The 20257-nt window shown below is 62.4% G+C and overlaps 1 protein-coding gene across 1 annotated transcript in view; it reads left to right on the forward strand.

Moving 5' to 3' along the window:
* EGFR (epidermal growth factor receptor) overlaps window positions 1-20257 on the forward strand; it is a 119786-nt gene that overhangs the window by 93221 nt on the left and 6308 nt on the right. The window contains exons 16-26 of the mRNA XM_079785579.1: window positions 221-256; window positions 2145-2286; window positions 3253-3375; window positions 3745-3843; window positions 10012-10197; window positions 14136-14291; window positions 15014-15089; window positions 17267-17413; window positions 18783-18880; window positions 19655-19822; window positions 20144-20191. Of these exons, the coding sequence (XP_079641705.1) occupies window positions 221-256; window positions 2145-2286; window positions 3253-3375; window positions 3745-3843; window positions 10012-10197; window positions 14136-14291; window positions 15014-15089; window positions 17267-17413; window positions 18783-18880; window positions 19655-19822; window positions 20144-20191 (1279 nt within the window). The remainder of the gene's footprint in view (window positions 1-220; window positions 257-2144; window positions 2287-3252; window positions 3376-3744; window positions 3844-10011; window positions 10198-14135; window positions 14292-15013; window positions 15090-17266; window positions 17414-18782; window positions 18881-19654; window positions 19823-20143; window positions 20192-20257) is intronic.

Genomic DNA, 20257 nt, shown 5'->3' on the forward strand with positions numbered 1-20257 from the left:
GGGGGCAGAGGTATGAGTCCCAGACACTCAGTCTCTGCCACTTACGCTATCACGACCTTGGGCATCTTACATAACCCCCCTGTGCCACGGTTCCCTGAGATAAGAGAGAGGATTGCTTTGGGATTGAATAAAGAGGCTGGCTTGTGATTGAATAACAGCTCTTCAAGAAAACACGCTGAAGAAGAGAACGATCAAATGCATGTCTCCTTTATCCCCACAGCTGTACGGGGCCAGGCCTCGAAGGCTGCCCGAGCGGGTGAGTGTGACCGCGTGTGTCTAATGACACAAACACAACATGGGCAGCGGCCACGCGTGGCGGCACTGCTGGCTCCCCTCTGCCTGGCCAGGTTCTTACCGGCCGGCCCCCCTGCCACCTCCAAGGCTCTGGAGAGGGGGCGCAGGATGTGCGTGCTCGAGGCCCAGCACTCCTTTCTCCGTCCTTCCTCTGCTGTCTGTGGTCACACCTGTGTGGCTGGCTCCTCTTCTCCTAGCCTCTCCTCCTTCCTCCCTGACCCTGTCCCAGCTGGCCCTGCCACAGACTGTGTTTGAATGGCCTTTCTGCTCGGTGACAGAGCTCCAGCGTGGGATTTCTCCCCTGATCTTTCTCAACGCGACCTCCTCAGCATTTCGGTTCTGGTCCATTTGCCATCCTGGCTGACACGGGCACTGGGACAAGCAGAGCTGGGCTTCCTGTTCGGACTTAGCAGGAAAGAGCAGGGTCTAGAGAGGAATCAGATTGATACACCAGCCACCTGTTGAAACATCGATGAGAGAGAAACATCCATCGGCTGCCTCCTGCATGCCCCCTGCTGGGGAGCAAGCTGCAACCCGGGCATGTGCCCTGACTGGGGATCGAACCGGTGACGTCCCGGTCGACGCCCAACCAGCTGAGCACCCCAGCCGGGCTAGGAGCCCCTGCGGTTCCAGTCCTGTCTCCGGATCCCTCTCAGTGCCGCTGACTCCTCCCCCAGAATCAGCGGTGGTAACGGATCCTTCCTCCTCTCCGGGGACGTCAGGGCACGCAGGAGGCAGCTGCAGGGATCCAGATCCCTTCGGCCCCACCTCTCCCCGAGCCGGGCACAGCCAGCTCCTGCTGCTGCTCGTCCCCGGTCAGCACCGCCACAGCGAGGCTCCCTCACGCCCACCGGCACCAGCCAGTCACCACTCTTGGTTACATTTACTCTTCTAAGTTTTCCCATTCACTTGCCATTCGCTCGCCCTCATTACGGCTCGACGTGGAACACGTCCTCTGTAACAGATGAGTTCCTATGTGTCTCTCATGTTCCCTCCAAAACAGTGAAAACTGTGAACCCCGACGGCAGTGGCTGGCAGATGGTCTGGCGCAGGAGATGGCTCTTGTACTCCTAAGCAGAACCTGTGTAACGATCCCTTTCACGAAGTGCATTTGACCCACTTACGAGAAATTCGTAAGGACGACGTCCCATTACTGTACGTGCAAACGCTGCCGCTGGCTAATCTTCGCTGTTTGTTTACACCGGGAAAGATGAAGTTTTTCCTGCGGGAGGCGCTGCTTCCGACGCACAGAGATACTCCAGGGAGACACAAATTCAATTGGAAACCAGAACTCAGTGACTTCTTGAATTAATGTCTTTTCTTCATCAACAGATTAAAATAGAACCATTGCCCTGGGCCAGTGTGGCTCAGTTGGTTGGGCCTTGTGCTATGCACTAAAGGTTGCTGGGTTGCCGGTTCAATTCCCGGTCAGGACACATGCCCAGGTTGTGGGCTCAATTCCCAGTGGGGATCATGCAGGAGGCAGCCGATCAGTGTTTCTCTCTCTCTCTCTCTCTCTCTCTCTCTCTCTCTCTCTCTCTCTCCCCCCCTCCCTCTCTCTAAAAATAAAATAAAATAAAATAATTATGTGCTAGTATAACCACTATATGGGGAGATCCAGATGACACCTCCTCAATTTGAAAAACGCAACGCAGCCAGGTGGCGGGTGGGGACCGAGGTGCGGACGCTGCCCTGACCCTCGGCTGCTCCCCGCCTTCAGTGGCCGCAGCCAGGGCCTCTCTGGGGTGTTCAGTGCCGTCAGCAATCAGCACAGGCAGGAAATGGGTGAAGGGCAAAGGCCATGACATCTGGCAACAACCTGACCTTCCCCATGTCTGCGCCTCCTTCAGGCCCAGGATCCCGTCCATCGCCATGGGGATCGTGGGCGGCCTCTTCCTGCTGCTGATGGTGGCGCTCGGGGTGGGCCTGTTTCTGCGCCGGCGCCACATCGTCCGCAAGCGCACGCTGCGCCGGCTGCTGCAGGAGCGGGAGGTGAGTGCGCCCCTGCGCCGCCCCGGGGCCCCACACCCAGGAGGGAGGCGGGGCCCCTCTACGCGGACCCCTGAGGCCGTGTTTAAGTATGTCCCTGTGTCATTCCGCTTCCTTCCCTGAGATGCCAAAGCCGTTACCATTAGTGACCCGCGGGGCGTCTGCCCGGGAGCACACGTGTTCCTAGGGTCAGCGCACGGCACAGGGACAGCTGCCGGGCCTGCTTCAGGGACAGGACCTGGGGCCCCGCCGGGTTGGCCTGAAGGGTCCCCAGTTCGATTCCGATCAAGGGCACGCACCTCGGTTGCAGGCTGATTCCCGGCCCTGATGGGCACATGTGGGAAGCAACCAATATATCAACGCTTCTCTCTGGGTGTCTTCCTCCTCCCTCCCACTCTCGCTAAAAATCAATGGGAAAACACCCTCGGATGATTTATTTGTTTTTACTTTTTTTAAAAAAAAGAGGACAGTGCGTGTGTGCGTGTGCAGGAGCAAGCCTTTGAGCGGCGCCTGGGGAGGCCCCGGGGCGGGAGACGGGACTGGAAGGTGCCTGTCCCTCTCTGAGCTCTGCTTTCCGCGGTGTGCTCCTGGCACTGCCATCCCCCAGGACGGTCCGCGCCCGGCACCTGTGCCCAGCGGAGGCGGAAGCCAGAGTCCCCGGGAGGAGTCCCCACGGCAGCTGGTAGCATCCTGGCACTTGGGTGTCCGGGGGCCCGGCAGGCGACCAGAATGACCCCCGTAAAAGGTTCCTCACCCACACTTCTCAGGTCCGCTGACAGGCCTGGGAACAGAACTGGAAGTGACGTTTGTGGAGCGGGACCGGTCCCGGTCAGGGACACCGCGTCCTCCCGAGGCCCCTCAGAGCGAGCGGCAGGGTCTCTGTGCCGAGGCAGGACCTGGCCCGGGCCACGGGGGGCGTGGAGGCGGAGCCAGCACCCCGTCACGTGTCACTCGCCCTTGTCTCCACAGCTCGTGGAGCCCCTGACCCCCAGCGGGGAGGCGCCCAACCAGGCCCTCCTGCGGATCCTAAAGGAGACCGAGTTCAAGAAGATCAAGGTGCTGGGCTCCGGCGCGTTCGGCACCGTGTACAAGGTGAGGCGCCAGGCACGGCGGGCGCTCCGGGGGCCCGGGCCGGCAGCCCCCCACCTTCCGGGGGAGCGGAGCCAGAGTCCTCGGCTGTCGTCTGCGTCTGCCGTTTACTCTTGGTGTTGCGGAGGGTTTGGGCAATTCCAACGTGTTTCCCAAGTTGTCGAGGGGAAATCTTTTATAATCATGGCGCCGGATCCGTGGACCGTGACCGCTGAAGAGCCACTGAGACTCGGGGACTCGCGGCACCGGTGGCCTCGCCGTGCAGGGCTGAGCGCCTTGTCCCTGGCCCTCCCGGACGGCGTCGCTCCCCAAGTCCCTCGCGGCATGGGGTAAGGCCTGCCCGCTCACGCCTGCCCTCTCTCTCGGTCACAGGGACTCTGGATCCCGGAGGGCGAGAAGGTTAAAATCCCCGTGGCCATCAAGGAACTGCGGGAAGCCACGTCTCCGAAGGCCAACAAGGAAATCCTCGACGTGAGTCGCTGCTTTGTCCTCTCGCCGCCCCCGGGCCTGGCCGTCAGGGGCCGCCCTTCCCGGGGCGGGAGGCACGCTGGCGTGTTGCACTTTCTTCATCGCCACATGCACAGGGTCACTTTCCGTGTCTTCTTCCTTCTGCCTCTCGTTGGCCTGCGTCCCTCCCAGGCCTTCTCCTGCGGGGAAGACTGGGCTCTGCCATTCTGCTCTCCCTCCAGGGCTGGGACCTCACTCCCGCGAGGTTTACGCACAAGGTCGCCCCTCGCACACTCGGGGGTAGGGGTGATGCCCAGCACCGTGTCGATGAGGAAATGGAGGCCCAACGAGATGTGGTCCGGTTCCCGGGGCGGGGCAGGGATCCAGCCCACTGTCCCTCTGACTCTGAAATTCACGGTCCCTCTGCTCCATCGAGTTCTCTTCGCTTTGAAATGACGTTGGAAAGGCGCCTAGAATGTCCACTACGATGCGCCAGCGACTCTAGAAACGGTCGCCCGCCTGCTGTGCTGGCTCCCCACATAGCTGCAGTGTTCCTCGGCACCTCCGGACTGTTCCTTTCTGGGGGAGTCTCCGGAGTGTTCCGCAGGTTATGATGTTTTTGCTTTGGTGGACGTAAGGAACGTTCAGACCTCTCCTCCCCCCCCACCCCTGAGAATCGTTACGAGTTTATTTGCGCCAAACTGACGACAATTGCCGGGAAGCAGAATCTCCGGGGACTGGGAAAACGCCCCGGAGAGTGGCAGTTTTGCAGCTTATTTTATAGACTGGGATCGGAGGAGAGGCGCGAGGAGGGTGGCGTGGCATCCGTGGGCGGTGGGCGAAGGGGGCGGGGAATCTCTGGGGTTGGAGCCAAGAGCGGATGAGGAGACACATACCGCTTGTCTCCTGTGGGTTCGGGGGGGGGTTAACAATTAACGTTTACAGCCCTAGAGATGGTATTCGGGGAACCAGAGAGCCGTGAGGGCTCCTCTGAGCTCGTGTTCCGGGGGAGACGGTGCCGGGAGGCCCGGGAAGGAGGATTGCTCTCCGTCGCCGGGTGCGTTGTCTCAGACCAGAGACGAGGGACAGCCCGCTGGAGCGGGAGGTTGGCCTTCGCCAAGGAAGCCGCGGTCTGGGCCGGGACTGCGGCCATGGCTGCTCTCGGTGGGGATCTTTATGACCAGAGCCTCCGTGTGGTGACTCTGGTCCCCGAGTCTGTAGGGCCCGCCCCGCCCGCCTCAGAGCTCGTCGGGTTAGCCTGGGGCCCCTTTTCGACAGCCCTTTCGATCCTGTGGAACCTTCTCCGCCGTCTCCGACCCCTGACTAGCAGTAGGGGCTCAGGGGCGTCCTGGGGTGGGGCGAGGCCTCCTCAGGTAGAGGCTCAGGCGGCCCTCGCACAGCCCTCCGGCCGGGGCTCACGGCCTGGCTTCTGCCTGCCGTGCGTCGATGGCACCTCCGCTCTCGTCCACACGGCGGAGGAGAGGCTTAGCCGCGGGAGAGGGACGCAGTTAACGGGAAGGGAAAGCGACGTCTCTGGGATGTAGCTCGCCTTTCGGCTGAGAAGGACAACGGTCCGATGGGACATTCCCGTTCAGGCCTCTGACCCACAGACTATCCTCACAGTGAGCCCGGCCAACGGGGACCCTTTAAAATGGGCTTGGACGCCACCCACCTGCCGGGCAGTCCTTCCACGTCAGTTCTCCAGGGTCCCCCTGCCTCCACTGGCTCAGGCGCCCTTTCAGCTAAGGCGCCGTGACCGCCCCACATGGAGGACATGCTCATCAAAGACAATTCCCTCTCGCCATCACGGTTCACAGATCAGCATGAAGTCCCATCAGCAGGGTGTCCGCTCCCGTTAGCGGGACCAGGAGGAACGGAGGGGACGAGACGTTCGTGACGGCTGCCCCCGCCACCCGGCGCCTCTGCCGCTGAGGAGACCTCCCCGCAGCATGCCCTTCGCTCATCACCCGCTCCTTCAGGACGTCCTCGTGGTCCCACAAAATGACGCTGAAGCGCGAATTTCAGCCGGATCTCCCAGGCAGAGGGAGGGCGCTGGGAGCCAGTAGCGCTGCTTTGGGAAGGAAGCAGGGTTCACTGGAAAGGGCCCCCAGAGCCCCTGAAATTGGAGGAAATGTGCTTTTGGGGGACAGAGAAATAGCAGATAGAGCCCCCTGGGGCCGAGCACCTTCTTGCGAACGCTCGTGGGAGCGTGTACATCGAGCATGTCCAACTCGGTCGGCGGGCCGCACGCAGGGATCCTACTCTTCATTTTGTTTTGTTTTTAATATGTTTTTATTGATGTCAGAGAGGACGGGAGAGGGAACGAGAGAGAGGAACATCCATGATGAGAGAGAATCACTGTTCGGCTGCCTCCTGCACGCCCCACAGTGGGGATGGAGCCCACCACCCGGGCCTGTGCCCCGACCAGGAATTGAACCCTGACCTCCTGGTTCCTAGGTCGGCGCCCCACCCCTGCGCCACGCCGCCAGGTGCGGGCACCTACTCCTTCCTCCTCAGGGGAGATGGCTCTGCGGAAGGAGGTTGAGGGGGTGGACTCTTTTCCCAGAGCTTAGCGCGATGGGAACGCAGGCAAGAAGGGAGGATCCGAAAAAGCATTTTGGCAACTGGACAAAGTAACAGGCTTTCAAGGTCGCCAGGCCTCGGAGACACCCCGGCCACGTGACCGGCCCCTGTCCTGGGGGCTCCGGGTGCGGGCTCTGCCTGCCGGGTGGGGCGGGGCGGAAACGGGGTGGTTGTGGAATGCCAGGCGTGCTCGCCGCGGGTCACCCTGTGCCTCTGAGACTCCAAAACAGCACAGAACAAAGCTCACTCGCTTGTGCGCACACTGAGAAGGACACGTGACCCGACAGCGTCCCCATGGTGCCTTGGGGGGGGCGGGGGAGGGGGCGGGAGGGGTGACCTGGTTCTGTTGTCCATCCGATTGTAATGGGACCGGAACCTGGCGGGGCTCCAGGCTCTGTGTGGCCGACACCCCCGCCGAGCTGCTCCCCGATCCTCACTGGGGCCGGTCAGGTCCTCCTGGCCCCGCCCCAGGCGGCCGCTCCGGTGCTGGGCGCGGGTTTTTCTCCTCGAAATGAGGACAACATGTGTCCAGATCCCCCCGAGCCCGAGCGCAGGGGCCGCCGGGGGCCGGCCGGCCTGCCTCCGTGTTGTGGTTGTACCGGTTCCCAGACGCGGGGGAGAGTGAGCTGTGCTTTGGCAGCCGCGGGCCTGTTCATTTTCCCGTGGACTTTCCAGCCTAAGTGGAGGGCGGGCCGGGAAAGGGGATGCAGAGCAGATCTGCGGTGTGTGCGCCGCGCCCGGGGCTCTCCGGCGGGCCTGCAGCCGGCCCGGCCCGAGACCCGCCCGCCGTGGGCCACTCGCGCCCGGGGACGGTGGTCTCGGGTGGGCGGTTCGCCTCCCGGCGCCTCATTCCCTTTTAGACACAAATGGCTGGGAAGGAGGGGCGCAGGCTCCGCAGCTCTGGCTCCCTGTGGCTGGCCTCCCCGAGGTGAGGGCTGGGGATGGGCCGGGTCCGCACGTGCACGCGGCCTGCCGGGTAGGAGGTGCGGGAAGAGACCCGCGAGCGCTCCTTAAAGCAGCGGCCGCGCCTCGCCTCCAGGAAGGCCTCCCCGCGAGAGTCCCGTGGTTCGGAGACGTCGGGGGTCGCTGCTCTGCTTTGCATTTCGGCTTCGAGTGATTTCGGTGCCGTGCAGCCCTGGCATTTCCGAGGCAGCTCTGAGCCTGCATGGAGGGCCGGCTGCACTGGAATGAAGGAAGGAGGAAAGATCCGGGCTCACCCGCCAAGTGCTGACCACACTGCTGAGTCAGCAGGAGCACATGGGCGGGGGAGGGGGCAGGGGAGCAATAAATAATCAGCGCTTGGCAGTGGGTCCAGTGCGGGGAGCTCTGGGCGTGTACAGGGAGCTCTGGGCGTGTACAGGGAGCTCTGGGCGTGGACAGGGAGTTCTGGTGTGGACAGGGAGCTCTGGGCGTGTATAGGGAGCTCTGGGCGTGTACAGGGAGCTCTGGGCGTGTATCAGGAGCTCTGGGCGTGTACAGGGAGCTCTGGGCGTGTATCAGGAGCTCTGGGCGTGTATCAGGAGCTCTGGGCGTGTACAGGGAGCTCTGGGCGTGTATCAGGAGCTCTGGGCGTGTACAGGGAGCTCTGGGCGTGTATCAGGAGCTCTGGGCGTGTACAGGGAGCTCTGGGCGTGTACAGGAAGCTCTGGGCGTATACAGGGAGCTCTGGGCGTGTACAGGAAGCTCTGGGCGTGTACAGGGAGCTCTGGGCGTGTACAGGGAGCTCTGGGCATGTACTGGAAGCTCTGGGGCGTACAGGGAGCTGTGGGCATGTACGGGGAGCTCTGGGCGTGTACTGGGGGCTCTGGCGTGTACTGGGGGCTCTGGTGTGTACCACGGGCTCTGGCGTGTACTGGGGGCTCTGGCGTGTGCCAGAGCTGACCTGCAGCCCTTTCCTCAGAGAGCCTACTAGGGAAGATTTTTCAAAATCACACGAATACCCAAGTGCCTATCACCATGAGTGCCTGAAGCTCTTGTTCCGACAGACAGGCCGACGGCTGGGCCCGCCTCCCTGCATCTCTCACAGAAAGTTCCCAGGCTGTGCCCAGCCGTCCCCCCGGGACCAGTGGTGAGATCCAGGAGAAGCGAGCTCGGACTCGGACTGGGGGTCTGGGGAGGAGTCAGCTGGGGGACGGGGGGTGAGGGCCTGGCAGGGGGGTGCTGAGGGAGGGCTGACAGAACAGGGCAGGGGGACCAGAGGGGCGTGGGAGGCGGGGCTGGAAGGTGAGGCCGGGGGAGGGGCAGGCCCCCCACCTTCGTCTCCTGTCTCCACCTCCCACGCCCAGCAGCCCAGGTGCCTTCACTTCCCAGGGAGCGCCCGGCTGCCCCTCCTCCCCCCGGAGCCGCTGAGAGGGACAAAGGCGCCGCTGAGCTTCCCCCGCGGGCCCTGTGGTCCCCAGTGAAGAGCCCCCCGCTTTGTATGTTAGAGGAAAAGAGGGAGGATTTATGGTGGAAATCACGCAGACAGAGAGAGGCCCCGTTGTGTGCAGGGTCGTAAATAAACAGCCCCTCCGTCCGAGGAAGCCGCGGTTCACAGAGTCTCTGCTCCCGTCTGTGCCCCCAAAGGCCCCTGCCTGGCACCCGGCGGCCGAGGGGACACGGCCGCGGGTGCAGAGCGGGTGCAGAGCGGCGCGGTTTCCCGTCCGAGACTCCGGCGAGGGCAGCGCAGACCGCCCTGCTTACAATGAGCCGGCCTCGCCGTAGATTTCACGCCTGCCATGCCTTTCTCAGCCTCCGACGGCCCCCTGGCAGGGGTCTTTGGCTCCCCTCCGCAGAGGTGGCCCCGGGACCACAGCGGGGACTCAGGGCCCCCCTCCCCGGCCACCTGCTGGCCCTGCCGCCTCACACCTGGCCGGCCACCTGCAGCGAGGGCTCAGCTTCCGTGGGCGAGTCCCTATCGGGGGGTGGGAACCCTGACGACATTTTATTATTTTTTAATTTTTTATCTTTACTCTTGAAAGTATTACATATGGCCCCCTTTTCCCCACTGACCTCTCCCAGCCGCTCCAATCACCCCCCAGGCCCTCCTCCCCCCCCCACACTGTCTGTGTCCCCGGTTACGCATATTTGCGCACAAGTTCATCGGCTGATCTCTTCCTCCCCCCGCCCCCCCCCCCCCGCCTCCCCACCTTCCCTCTGAGGTTCCACAGTCTGTCCATGCGTCTGTGTCTCTGGGTCTATTTTTCATCAGTTCATTTGGTCCACGAGACTGACAGATGAGCGAGACCACGGGGTCCTTGTCCTTCTCTGACTGGCTTATTTCGCCCCGGCTGATGCTCTCCGGGTCCCTCCGCCCGCTGACATCTTAGACCGCAGCCTCCTTAGCGTCGAGGCAGAGGTCTTTCGTGAAGAGCTTGGCAGTGCCAGGCTGGGGACATCAGGTCTCTGCAACCTGGGGCGCCCTGCAAAGGGGGGTCCCTCCGTGCCCCCAGGGGGCGCCTAGTCATTCACAGCCCGATCCATCCGAGACCCTGCAGAGATGACCCCCTCCCGGGCTAGCTCGTCCCCGCCACACCGTGTCTGCCCTTTGACCCGGGGAGGGCCTGCCCGCCTCTCCCTCCGCCCCCGCCGGAGCACGCCCGACGCCCTCCTCGCCTCTCGTCCACGCAGGAAGCCTACGTGATGGCCAGCGTGGACAACCCCCACGTGTGCCGCCTGCTGGGCATCTGCCTGACCTCCACGGTCCAGCTCGTCACGCAGCTCATGCCCTTCGGCTGCCTCCTGGACTACGTGCGCGAGCACAAGGACAACATCGGCTCCCAGTACCTGCTCAACTGGTGTGTGCAGATCGCCAAGGTCAGTCGGAGGGCACGTGCCCGGGAGGGGGCGCGGGGCAGGCGGCCGGCCCTCCTCTCCTGGGACCTGCGGCCGCGAGTGGGAGCCCCATGTTCTTGGGGATGAAACTGAACTGTCTTCCGCCTCCAGTCCCGCCTGTCCCACTGCACGCTGGGCATCGGGTCGCCCGGCTGTCTTTTCTCAGATAGATTTCTAGTGATTTCCGAGAGGAAGGGACGGGGGAGAGAGCAACATCGATGATGAGAGAGAGTCATTGCGCCGCTACCTCCTGCACGCCCCCTACTGGGGATCCAGCCCGCAACCCGGGCCTGTGCCCTGACCGGGGATGGAACCCGGGACCCTTCAGTCCACGGCTGACGCTCTATCCAGTGAGCCACACCAGCAGGGCATCCACCGCATTTAAACCCGCCGCCCTGCCTCCTGCGCTGTGTGGCTGTACTTGGCGTTGAAGTCCTTCCACCAGCGGCTGTGAGCTGTCCTCCTGTGACACATTCGCTTTCCAATTCACAAGGGACGCTGTGTTCCAGGAGCCGGCGGGACCCGCGTCTGTCGGGGGCGTGGCGGGGGAAGGGGGACGCGGGGGAGGGGGAGGAAATGGTTTCCTCGGCCGAGAAGAGAGACATTTGCTCGGGGTTAGGGACTATTTATCTAAGGATCAAACCATTTTCTTTGTACAAATCTCAGAGCCTAAACCCGCGGCCCGGGCGCGGCGGGATTGGCTGGGACCGGGCTGGGCTGGCCTGGGAAACTCTCCATACTGCCGGGAAGGCGGTTTATTGTCCCGGCTAAACTGCCAAGACGGCAGATAAAATTGTATCGCCCGGGCGAAAGGAAAAGTAATCATTTCACAATAATAGGAATGGCGAGGGCGGGGGTGGGGGTGCGGGGGGGGGCAGAAGGAAGCCCCCGCTTGCTGCAGGCGTGGAAATGGCTTCTGTTCTCCAGACCAAAGTCTCGGGCTCAGGACTCACAGACCTCACCTCCCCCTCCCCCCGTCCGGGAGGCCAGCGTTTCCTGAACGCCTGGCCCACGAGGCCGCGGGTGGCTGTCTCTGACGGGCGGTCACGTGGTGGCTTCGGAGAGCGCGCCCCCTCTTTCTGGCTCTGTGAGCCAGCTGGTGAACCCCGACATGGACCGCGTGGCACCGTCACCTCTACAGCCTTCTCATCCCAAAGCGTCCGTCCCTGCAGCCCGGGCATCGCGGCTGCGCACGCTGCCCCGGGGGGCCCTCTCCCACTGCAGAGCCGGGCAGGAGAGGAGCCGTCGGGCTGTGGTGAAACCAGCATTTTCCCAACCCTTCCATGTTTTAAATAGGTTTTTATTGATGTCAGAGAGGAAGGGAGAGGGGGAGAGATAGAAACATCCACGATAAGAGAGAATCACTGATCGGCTGCCTCCTGCACACCCCTCACTGGGGATGGAGCCCCCAAACCGGGCCTGTGCCCTGACAGGGAATCGGACCGTGACCTCCTGGTTCATAGGTCGACACCCAATCACTGAGCCTTGGGGGCCAGGCTCCTAAGCCTTTAGACAGCAGCGCGTCCTCATCACCTGACCCAGCCCAAGACCTCACAGCCCGGCTGGGTGGCTCCGTCGGTTAGAGCGCCACCCCAATGCACCGAGGCTGCGGGTCTGACCCCTGGTCAGGGCACAGACGAAAATCAGCCGATGAGTGCATGAGCAAGCGAACAGCAGAGCGGTGTCTCTCTCTCTTGGTCTCTCTCTAAAAATCAGTTTTTATAAAAAGAGCTCAGAGAGTCGCGTTTTCAGACAACTGAGAGAAGCGTAGGTCGCCGGGAGCAGCCTGAGATGTGAGGAGAGCGCTCGGGAGGGCGAGGGCGGAGGCGGGGGCGGGGGCGGGGGTGAGGGCCGCAGGAAGAGGCTTCGGTCCGGCCGCCATCCTCTGACCACAGCTTCGTACGCAGCAGCCTGCTTAGCTCCGGCTGTGAGATAAAACTGAATGAGGACCGGCTTCCAAAAAGTCATTTAGTTCAAAGGATTCATTTTCCACGTGCCCTTCACCGTGGGGAAACTGAGGCAGGGGGTGTTGAACTTGCCAAGGCTCAAGCTAGCAAGTAGCAAACTGGGGATTGGACGCCAGGCGGCCTTGCTCCCAGATCCACGCTCATCGCCCGCACGGGCCCCTCGGCTCAGGGCAGAGCCCACAGGCCAGCGAGCAAGCGTCCCGTCCCCACCGTCGATGGCAGTGCCACACGATCTCGCTCTGGAGTCAGACGTCCTACAGCGTCCCGCCTCCTCCTAGGGCCGGGTCAGCGGTGGGGAGGCCGCACGATGGGCCCCGCTCCCCCAGAGGATCTGCTGAGCCGTCCACGTCCTCTTCCCGCCACATCCGTGTCCACATGTCAGTGCGTGCCCGGACTTCCACGTGGGGGGTATCTCCCTCTGGGCCCCTCCCCGGGGCTGTGGGAGGCGGCAGCCCTGGGAACACAGCCTGTAAATGTCCCCCGCAGCCACCCCGCCGGGAAAACCCACCCCTCGCGGGCCCTGGCCCGGGGCCCCTCCTGTGTGAGGTCTGGGCCGCCCGGCAGAGCCCCTGGAACCTCCATATGGCAGAGCGCAGCCCAGCCGGCCCGCAGTCATTCACAAAACAAACACGCTGACGGCATGGAGGCGAGGCTCCCGAGGCAGGAAGCGAGGTCCCCAGAGGCCCCGCGGCCCTGCGATCCCTCCGGGCGTCTCCACACGGTTCTGAGCTCGCCAGCACGGCCGCGGCTCTTATCGTTGTCGGTGGCTGGTTAAACCGTAGCCCTGCTGGGCTCGGAGTGGCCTCCCCGGAGCCTCAGAGTGTGGGACTCAGACCGAGGGATAGCGTGTGATCTAAGTTCAAACGGGTCTAATCTCCTGGTCCCAGAATTGTCTGGGATTCAGACTCCTCCGCCGATGAGCCGCCCTTCCCTCCCTTCCCCGGCCGGCTCTGGCTCCCGCTCCCGAGAACACAGCTCAGCTCACCCCGGTTGCTCGCCCTTTAAAGGCCTCGGCGTGGGGCGGGGCGGAGCGGGGCGGCCCAGCTCAGTTCATTTACTGGGTTTGCACAGTGACAGGGACCAGGTGCTCCTCAGCTGTTTCTTACTCTCTTACAACAGGGACTTGACCACCACAGGGTTCCAGAGGCGGCGGGGGGGGGGGGGGGGGGAGGAGGGGGGGTCGCGGGGGGACGGGGGCGGGGAGAGCTTGTAGAAGCAAATTCAATAGCCACGTGGTTTTCATGTAAAACACGTGAGAGCCCTGACCGGTTTGGCTCAGTGGATAGAGCGTCAGCCTGCAGACTGAAAGGTCCCAGGTGCGATTCCTATCAAGGGCATGTACCTTGGTTGCAGGCACATCCCCAGTGGGAGGTGTGCAGGAGGCAGCTGATCAATGTTTCTCTCTCATCGATATTTCTAACTCTCTATCCCTCTCCCTTCCTCTCTGTAAAAAATCAGTAAAATATATTTTTTTAAAAAAACACGTGAAAGAGCCCTGGCTGGTGTGGCTCGGTTGGGCGTCATCAGGTGCACCAGGAGGTTTGGGGTTCGATTCCCCGTCAGGGCACAGGCCTGTATTGTGGGCTTGGTCCCCAGTAGGGGGCGTGCAGGAGCTGGCCCATCCATGTTGGACTCTCACATCCATGTTTCTCTCTCCTCCCTTCCTCTCTCTCAACAAATAACTAAATAAGCTATTCTGTAAAAAAAATAAATGAAATGACAGAGAGGGGGGCAGATGGACAGATCTGCGTTGGCGGTGAGTCTGGGAGGTGCCCGGCGCTGGGAGCGCATCCTGCTGGCCGGCCCCCCGCCCCCCCAGCAGCCAGGTCTGGGCCAGAGGGCAGGCTCCTGCTCGGGGCTGTCCTCCGCGTGGTCCGCGTGGGAATGAGACGCCAGCCGGGGCGGGGAGGGGTCACTGAGTCCCCCGCGTCACTCACCGCGTGCCTGTCTCAGGGCATGAACTACCTGGAGGAGCGGCGCCTGGTGCACCGGGACCTGGCCGCCAGGAACGTGCTGGTGAAGACGCCGCAGCACGTCAAGATCACGGACTTCGGGCTGGCCAAGCTGCTGGGCGCCGAGGAGAAGGAGTACCACGCGGAGGGCGGCAAGGTGCGGAGCTGCTGGGGGCCCGCGGCGACGGCCCTCGGTCCACTGGCTGTCGGACGTGGGGCGTTCTCGGGCCGTGCCGGGGGACGTACAGCGGCTGCCGCCCACACCTGGGTCTGGCTGGGGTCTTCTGCCCGTGCCAGCCGGGGTCTCGGGGGCAGGGTTTGCTGGGGGGTGAGCAAGGATGTTTCTGGTGGAGAGCGGAAAGCAGTCACGTGAGTCCGGCTCCATCTCCGGGTCTGCCGAGGTCAGGTCCCGGCCCCTGCAGGAGAGCGCTCCCTCAGCAGGCAGCTGGGAGGGGTCACCGCTGGGTTGGTGGCATGCGGCTGTGAGAACATGTCAGAGCCCCGAGGTCTCTCTGACACACGCTGGGCGCCCTCCTCTGACAGGTCGGGGGGCTCCCCGGGGGGCTCTCCCCAGCAGGGAGGCCTTCAGAATGCTCTGGGTCAGCGGGACCCTCGTACGTCTCTCTCCGGCCTGCATGGCCCCAGCAAACCCCATCGGCACGGGGTGGATAGGACCACGGGGCCCAGACCCAGAGCAGCCCTCCTCTCAGCCGATGGGCAACCTGCCCCTCCTTCTGGCAGAGCCCTGGGCCTGGGGGTGGGGTGGGATGGGGGCTGGCCTCCCCACGCTCCTCCCCCGTCACCTGTCCCGGCGTGACGGCCTGGCTTCAGCAGGGGGAGGCCGGGGTCGTCTCATCGCCCTATCTCTGGTGTCCGCAGGTGCCCATCAAGTGGATGGCCCTGGAATCCATCCTGCACCGGATTTACACCCACCAGAGCGACGTCTGGAGCTACGGTGAGTCCGGCCGGAACCCCGAGGCCGTCGGCGACCTTGTCCCGGGCTGAGCCGCTCCGGTCGCTCCTGAGCCGCACCATGTGCTCCCCATCCGGGTGTTTCCTCCTGGGACGGGCTGACCGCAGTGCCACCCCTGCTGTCAGGGACACTAAGAAAGTGTGACGCGGGCAGTGGAGTCCACACCCACACTGAATGCCACCGCTGCCAGGGAGCTTGTCCCGGGGGTAACGGGCCGGGGGCGGTGGGGGGGGACTTGAACTTGGGAAATGCCTGCATCTGCAAAATCAGACTGAACTCCACCTCTTGCGTGCATTTGAAGTGAACTGAAGGGAGGTCGCAAGTGAGGTTTCCCCGGGGCAGAGTTTCCGTAGAGAAAGGAGGTTTGGTGAGGGACTCACCCAGGGGCTGGGGCTGGGGAGGGAATGGTGGCGAGCGTGGTCTTGGGGGGCGTGGTCCCGGGGGGCGTGGCTCGGCAGACAGGCACCGTGAGGAGGTGTCTTTGGGAGGCGGTAAGAAGAGGGGGCTCGCTTTTGCTTCCAGAGTCATCAGGACCCCAGGCTTGCTTGCCCGCCCCCCCCCTCCACAGCAGTCCCATCTCGCCTTCCACCTTCTGGCCACCTTGCCTTTGCATCAAGGGCTGTCTGAGCAGAGTGTCACTCAGGCATTTTCCCAGAGGGCTGTGCTGCGGTGCTCACCACAGTGACACCCCCCCCTCCGCCTCCCCTGCCACCCAGCCAGCTGCTGAAGGGCTACACACTACTGGGGCGGGGGGGGGGGGACTTGTAACTTGTCACCTGTCCCCAGCTGTGGAAGCAGCGGGCAGCTCACTGTGCAGGCAAGGACTAGAGGCCTGGTGCATGAAATTCGTGCTCTGGGTTGGGGGTTGTCCCTCAGCCCAGCCTGCACCCTCTCCAATCTGGGATCCCTCTCACAATCCGAGACTGCTGGCTCCCAACCACTCAGCTGCCTGCCTGCCTGATCACCCCTAACCACTCCCCTGCCAACCTGATCGATGCCTAACTGCTCCCCTGCTGGCCCGGTTGTCCCCAACTACCCTCCCCTGCAGGCCTGGTCCCCCCCAACTGCCCTCCCCTGCTGGCCTGGTCCCCCCCAAACTGCCCTCCCCTGCTGGCCTGTTGCCCACAACTACCCTCCCCTGCCGGCCATCTTGTGGCAGCCATCTTTGACCACATGGGGGCGGCCATCTTGTGTGAGGGCGTGAGAGTCAATTTGCATATTAACTCTTTATTATATAAGATATACCATACTTTCCGGCGTATAAGTCGACCCCCAACTTTTGAGAAGATTTTCCTGGGTTAAAAAGTCGTCTTATACGCCGGAAAATATGGTGTGTGTGTATATATATATATATATATATATATATATATATATATATATTCTTTTTATTATTTAAAGTATTACATATGTCTCCTTTTTCCCCGATTGACCCCCTGCCACTCCCGCCCCCCAGGTCAAGCCTCACCACCCAGTGTCTGTCCATCAGTTATGCTAATATGCATGCTTACAAGTCCTTTGGTTGATCTCTTACCCTCTAGTTTTTCTTTTATTAAAACTCCCAGCGTGTAACCTTGTCGCAAGCCCGTGTGTCCTCCTCCAAGCTGCTCGGGGCGCCGTCTGCTCGGCCCCTCCTGCCCGAGAACAGACTGACATTTACTCACGTGGCCGGGGTGTCTCGGCGGTTGTCACTAAAGTTTAACATTTGCTGGCCGCTCGCTCTTTGCCTGGCGTTGTCTGAACATTTCAGTTATGTTATGTTATTGGCCCCTCATAACATCCTAGACCAGGCGTCCTCAAACTACCGCCCGCAGGCCACATGCGGGTGTTTTTGCCGTTTTGTTTTTTTACTTCAAAATAAGATATGTGCAGTGTGCATAGGAATTTGTTCATAGTTTTTTTTAAACTATAGTCCGGCCCTCCAACGGTCTGAGGGACAGTGAACTGGCCCCCTGTTTAAAAAGTTTGAGGACCCCTGGCCTAGACAGACACTGTCATCACCCCACTTTACAGAGCGGTACACTGAGGCTCCCAGCACGAGCTCATTGCCCAGGACCACAGACACACAGGTTTCTAAGCATAAGAAACGGTATCGATAGTGATGACCGAGGACAAGGCGTTGGGGGTCACTGACTCATAAAGCGGCACCTTCGTCCTCGCAGGGGTCACCGTGTGGGAGTTGATGACCTTCGGGTCCAAGCCCTACGACGGGATCCCGGCCAGTGAGATCTCGACCGTCCTGGAGAAAGGAGAGCGCCTCCCGCAGCCGCCCATATGCACCATCGACGTCTACATGATCATGGTCAAGTGTGAGTGACCGCCGGGCCGCCTCGCGCAGCTGCTCCTGGGAGGGCGCTGCTGCCGCAGCCAGACAGCGGAGCCCTCAGCTCCCCAGAGAATGCCGCCCCGGTCTTGGCAGCGGGCAGTCAAGTCCAGGGACACCCGTCCGTCAGCCCCTCGGACATTCCTCCGGAGGCCGAGCCTGACTCACCGAGCCCTGGGGCCCGGCATCTGCCCGTGGCCGCGAGCAAGTAAACAAAATCAAAGTCGCCCGTGAGCCACGACGCCCACGCCCCCTGTCCTGAGTGGCTCCAGGGACGGGCCCGCCCCGTGTGGGAGTGAGTGACCGGAGGGACTGGTCATGAGAACCGCACGAGGCTGGTAGAGTCAGCATGCCTGCCCTGATTCCGATCTTTCCAGGCGTGGATTTACGTGCGGTCTGACGGCAAGGTAGCAAGTAAACACCTGAGCCCGGGCCAGGGTGTGAGTGCCCGGTTCCCGCTGTTATGGCTGCAGAATCCCAGGCTCAGCGGCCCCGAGGGTGACGTGGCCGTGTGCTGAGCATTTACCCAGAAAGAAACGGCGGGGGGAGGGGGGGGACCGGGGAGCAGCATCGATGTAAACATTGATGCCTCTTGAACTCCAGCCGCGGGGTCATCTATTTTTAACCTCCTTGTTTGGGGGCCGAGGAAGCTGGGATCTGAGGTCACCGGCAGTCTGGCCTAAAAATAGCCTGACGTCCCGCTGGTAGGAAGTAAATGTGCGGCCCGGAGGCAGGAGGGCGGCCAGTCCCGGCTGCTCCTGCAGCTCGTCGATCCGGATTGGCCGGGGTCCTGTAAGCAAGGCCACCAGCCTGGGAACAGGGGTGTCCTCTGCCCCCGCCCTGCCCACGGGCACATGAGGACACCAGGGCGGAGACTTCCCAGACCCCCGGGTTCTTACAGAAAGTCCCCAAGTTCCCCTGCACGGGCTCTGCTTTCCAGTTGGCAAGACTGCCGAGTGGCTGTAGGCGAGGGGCACGTGGAGTGAGGACCTGGGGGCTTGGCCACGGGGCGCCCACAGTCAGAGCAGCTCCCAGGGGTCCCCCCAGGGTCACGCCGCGGTGCTGGCCTCGAAGGAGCAGGCGGGCCCATCAGAGATGTCACGTCGCTCCGATTCATACATGTCTGTTACCGGGGACACACTATACATACATGTCTGAGGACACAATACACACACGTGTCTGACTTTGACCGCGTCAGCACCGTTTGCCAAGACCGGAAGGTCCGTCACGGGAGTAGGTTTCCGCAGCACTTGCTTGTCGGGCGGGCCTCCCCGTAAGCCTGCCCTTGAGCGATGCCGTCCTGGGGGTTGTTGTTGGGGTTCTCACTGGGCCCCGTTCCCTCCTCCCTCCTCCAGGCTGGATGATAGATGCGGACAGTCGCCCCAAGTTCCGCGAGTTGATCAGTGAATTCTCCAAAATGGCCCGAGACCCCCAGCGCTACCTCGTCATCCAGGTACCGGACCTCAGTCCCTATAACCCGCATCCGTGTCCAAGGCTCCGCCCTGTGCCAGCCCCGTCCCCCAGGCCGGCGAGCGGGCGAAACGGCCAACCTCTCGGGCCCAGGCTTCGATGGTGAATGGGGAACTGGGGGTAGGTGGGGGCAGGGGGCAGGGCTGGCTGCTGGCAGCCAGAGCGCCGCTCCTGTACCTCCCTCTGCCCCCCGCCCTCCCCCTCATAGCAGGTGTCCCGCCCTGCCCACCCGCTCCGTGCCTGCATGCGTGCTGCCCAGAGGCCCGGAGCGGCCGGGGGGCGGGGCTGCCACCATCTTTGTCAGGTTAATTTGCCTACTCAGTCCCAATTGGCTGGTGGATGTTGTGAAGTGATGGTCAATTTGCATGTTTCTCTTTTAGTGATTTCAGAGACGAAGGGAGAGAGAGAGAGATAGGAACATCAATAATGAGAGAGAATCATTGATCGGCTGCCTCCTGCACGCTCCCCACTGAGGATCGAGCCCGCAACCCAGGCATGTGCCCTGACTGGGAATTGAACTGTGACCTGGTTCACAGGTCGATGCTCAACCACTGAGCCATCACTGAATGTTTTAATTCCCGGCCTGGGGAGGGAGAAAGCCGCCCCACGGAAGAGAACCAGGGCGATTTTACTGTGACTCACCCGGCAAGCACATCGCCTGCCAGCAATGGACTCCTAGACCCCGGGAGCCAACAAGGGATGCCCTCCCCCTGGACCTTCCTCACGGCCTCCAATCCCCCCCCACCCACCCACCCAGGGCGACGAGAGGATGAACTTGCCCAGCCCCACGGACTCCAACTTCTACCGCGCGCTGATGGACGAGGAGGACATGGAGGACGTGGTGGACGCGGACGAGTACCTGATCCCCCAGCAGGGATTCTTCCACAGCCCCGCCACCTCCCGCACGCCCCTGCTCAGCTCCCTGGTAAGAGCCGCCACTCCTGCTCTCTCCCGGTCGGAGGGACTGGATGCCCATCCGGTGGAACTCACCGAGAGACGACGAAGTGCGTTTAACCAAGGGACACAGCCAAAGTCAGAAAGAATGAGTTCAGCGTGTTCACGCTTTTGATGGCGTCGGGACCCCGGGATGGTAGTTTTCTCAGGTTCGCTGGGGGACAGAACTAAGTCAGCAGCAGGACTAGTGTTCCTGCAGCTCAGGGGTCAAGAGGAGAGGGCGCACCGGGTGCATTCGGGGAGGTGGGGGAGAACGTATGAGCGTCCCATAAACTCCTCCATTCTCTTCCAGAGTGCCACCAGCAACAACTCCGCCGTGACCTGCATCGATAGAAACGGGGTGCGTATGGCGCCCTAGTGAACGGGGCTCAGTGGCACCCTGGGCACTGCGCTATGAAACCCGGGA

This window comes from Cnephaeus nilssonii (genome assembly GCF_951640355.1).
Source record: "Cnephaeus nilssonii genome assembly, chromosome: 12".
Lineage (NCBI taxonomy): Eukaryota > Metazoa > Chordata > Mammalia > Chiroptera > Vespertilionidae > Cnephaeus > Cnephaeus nilssonii.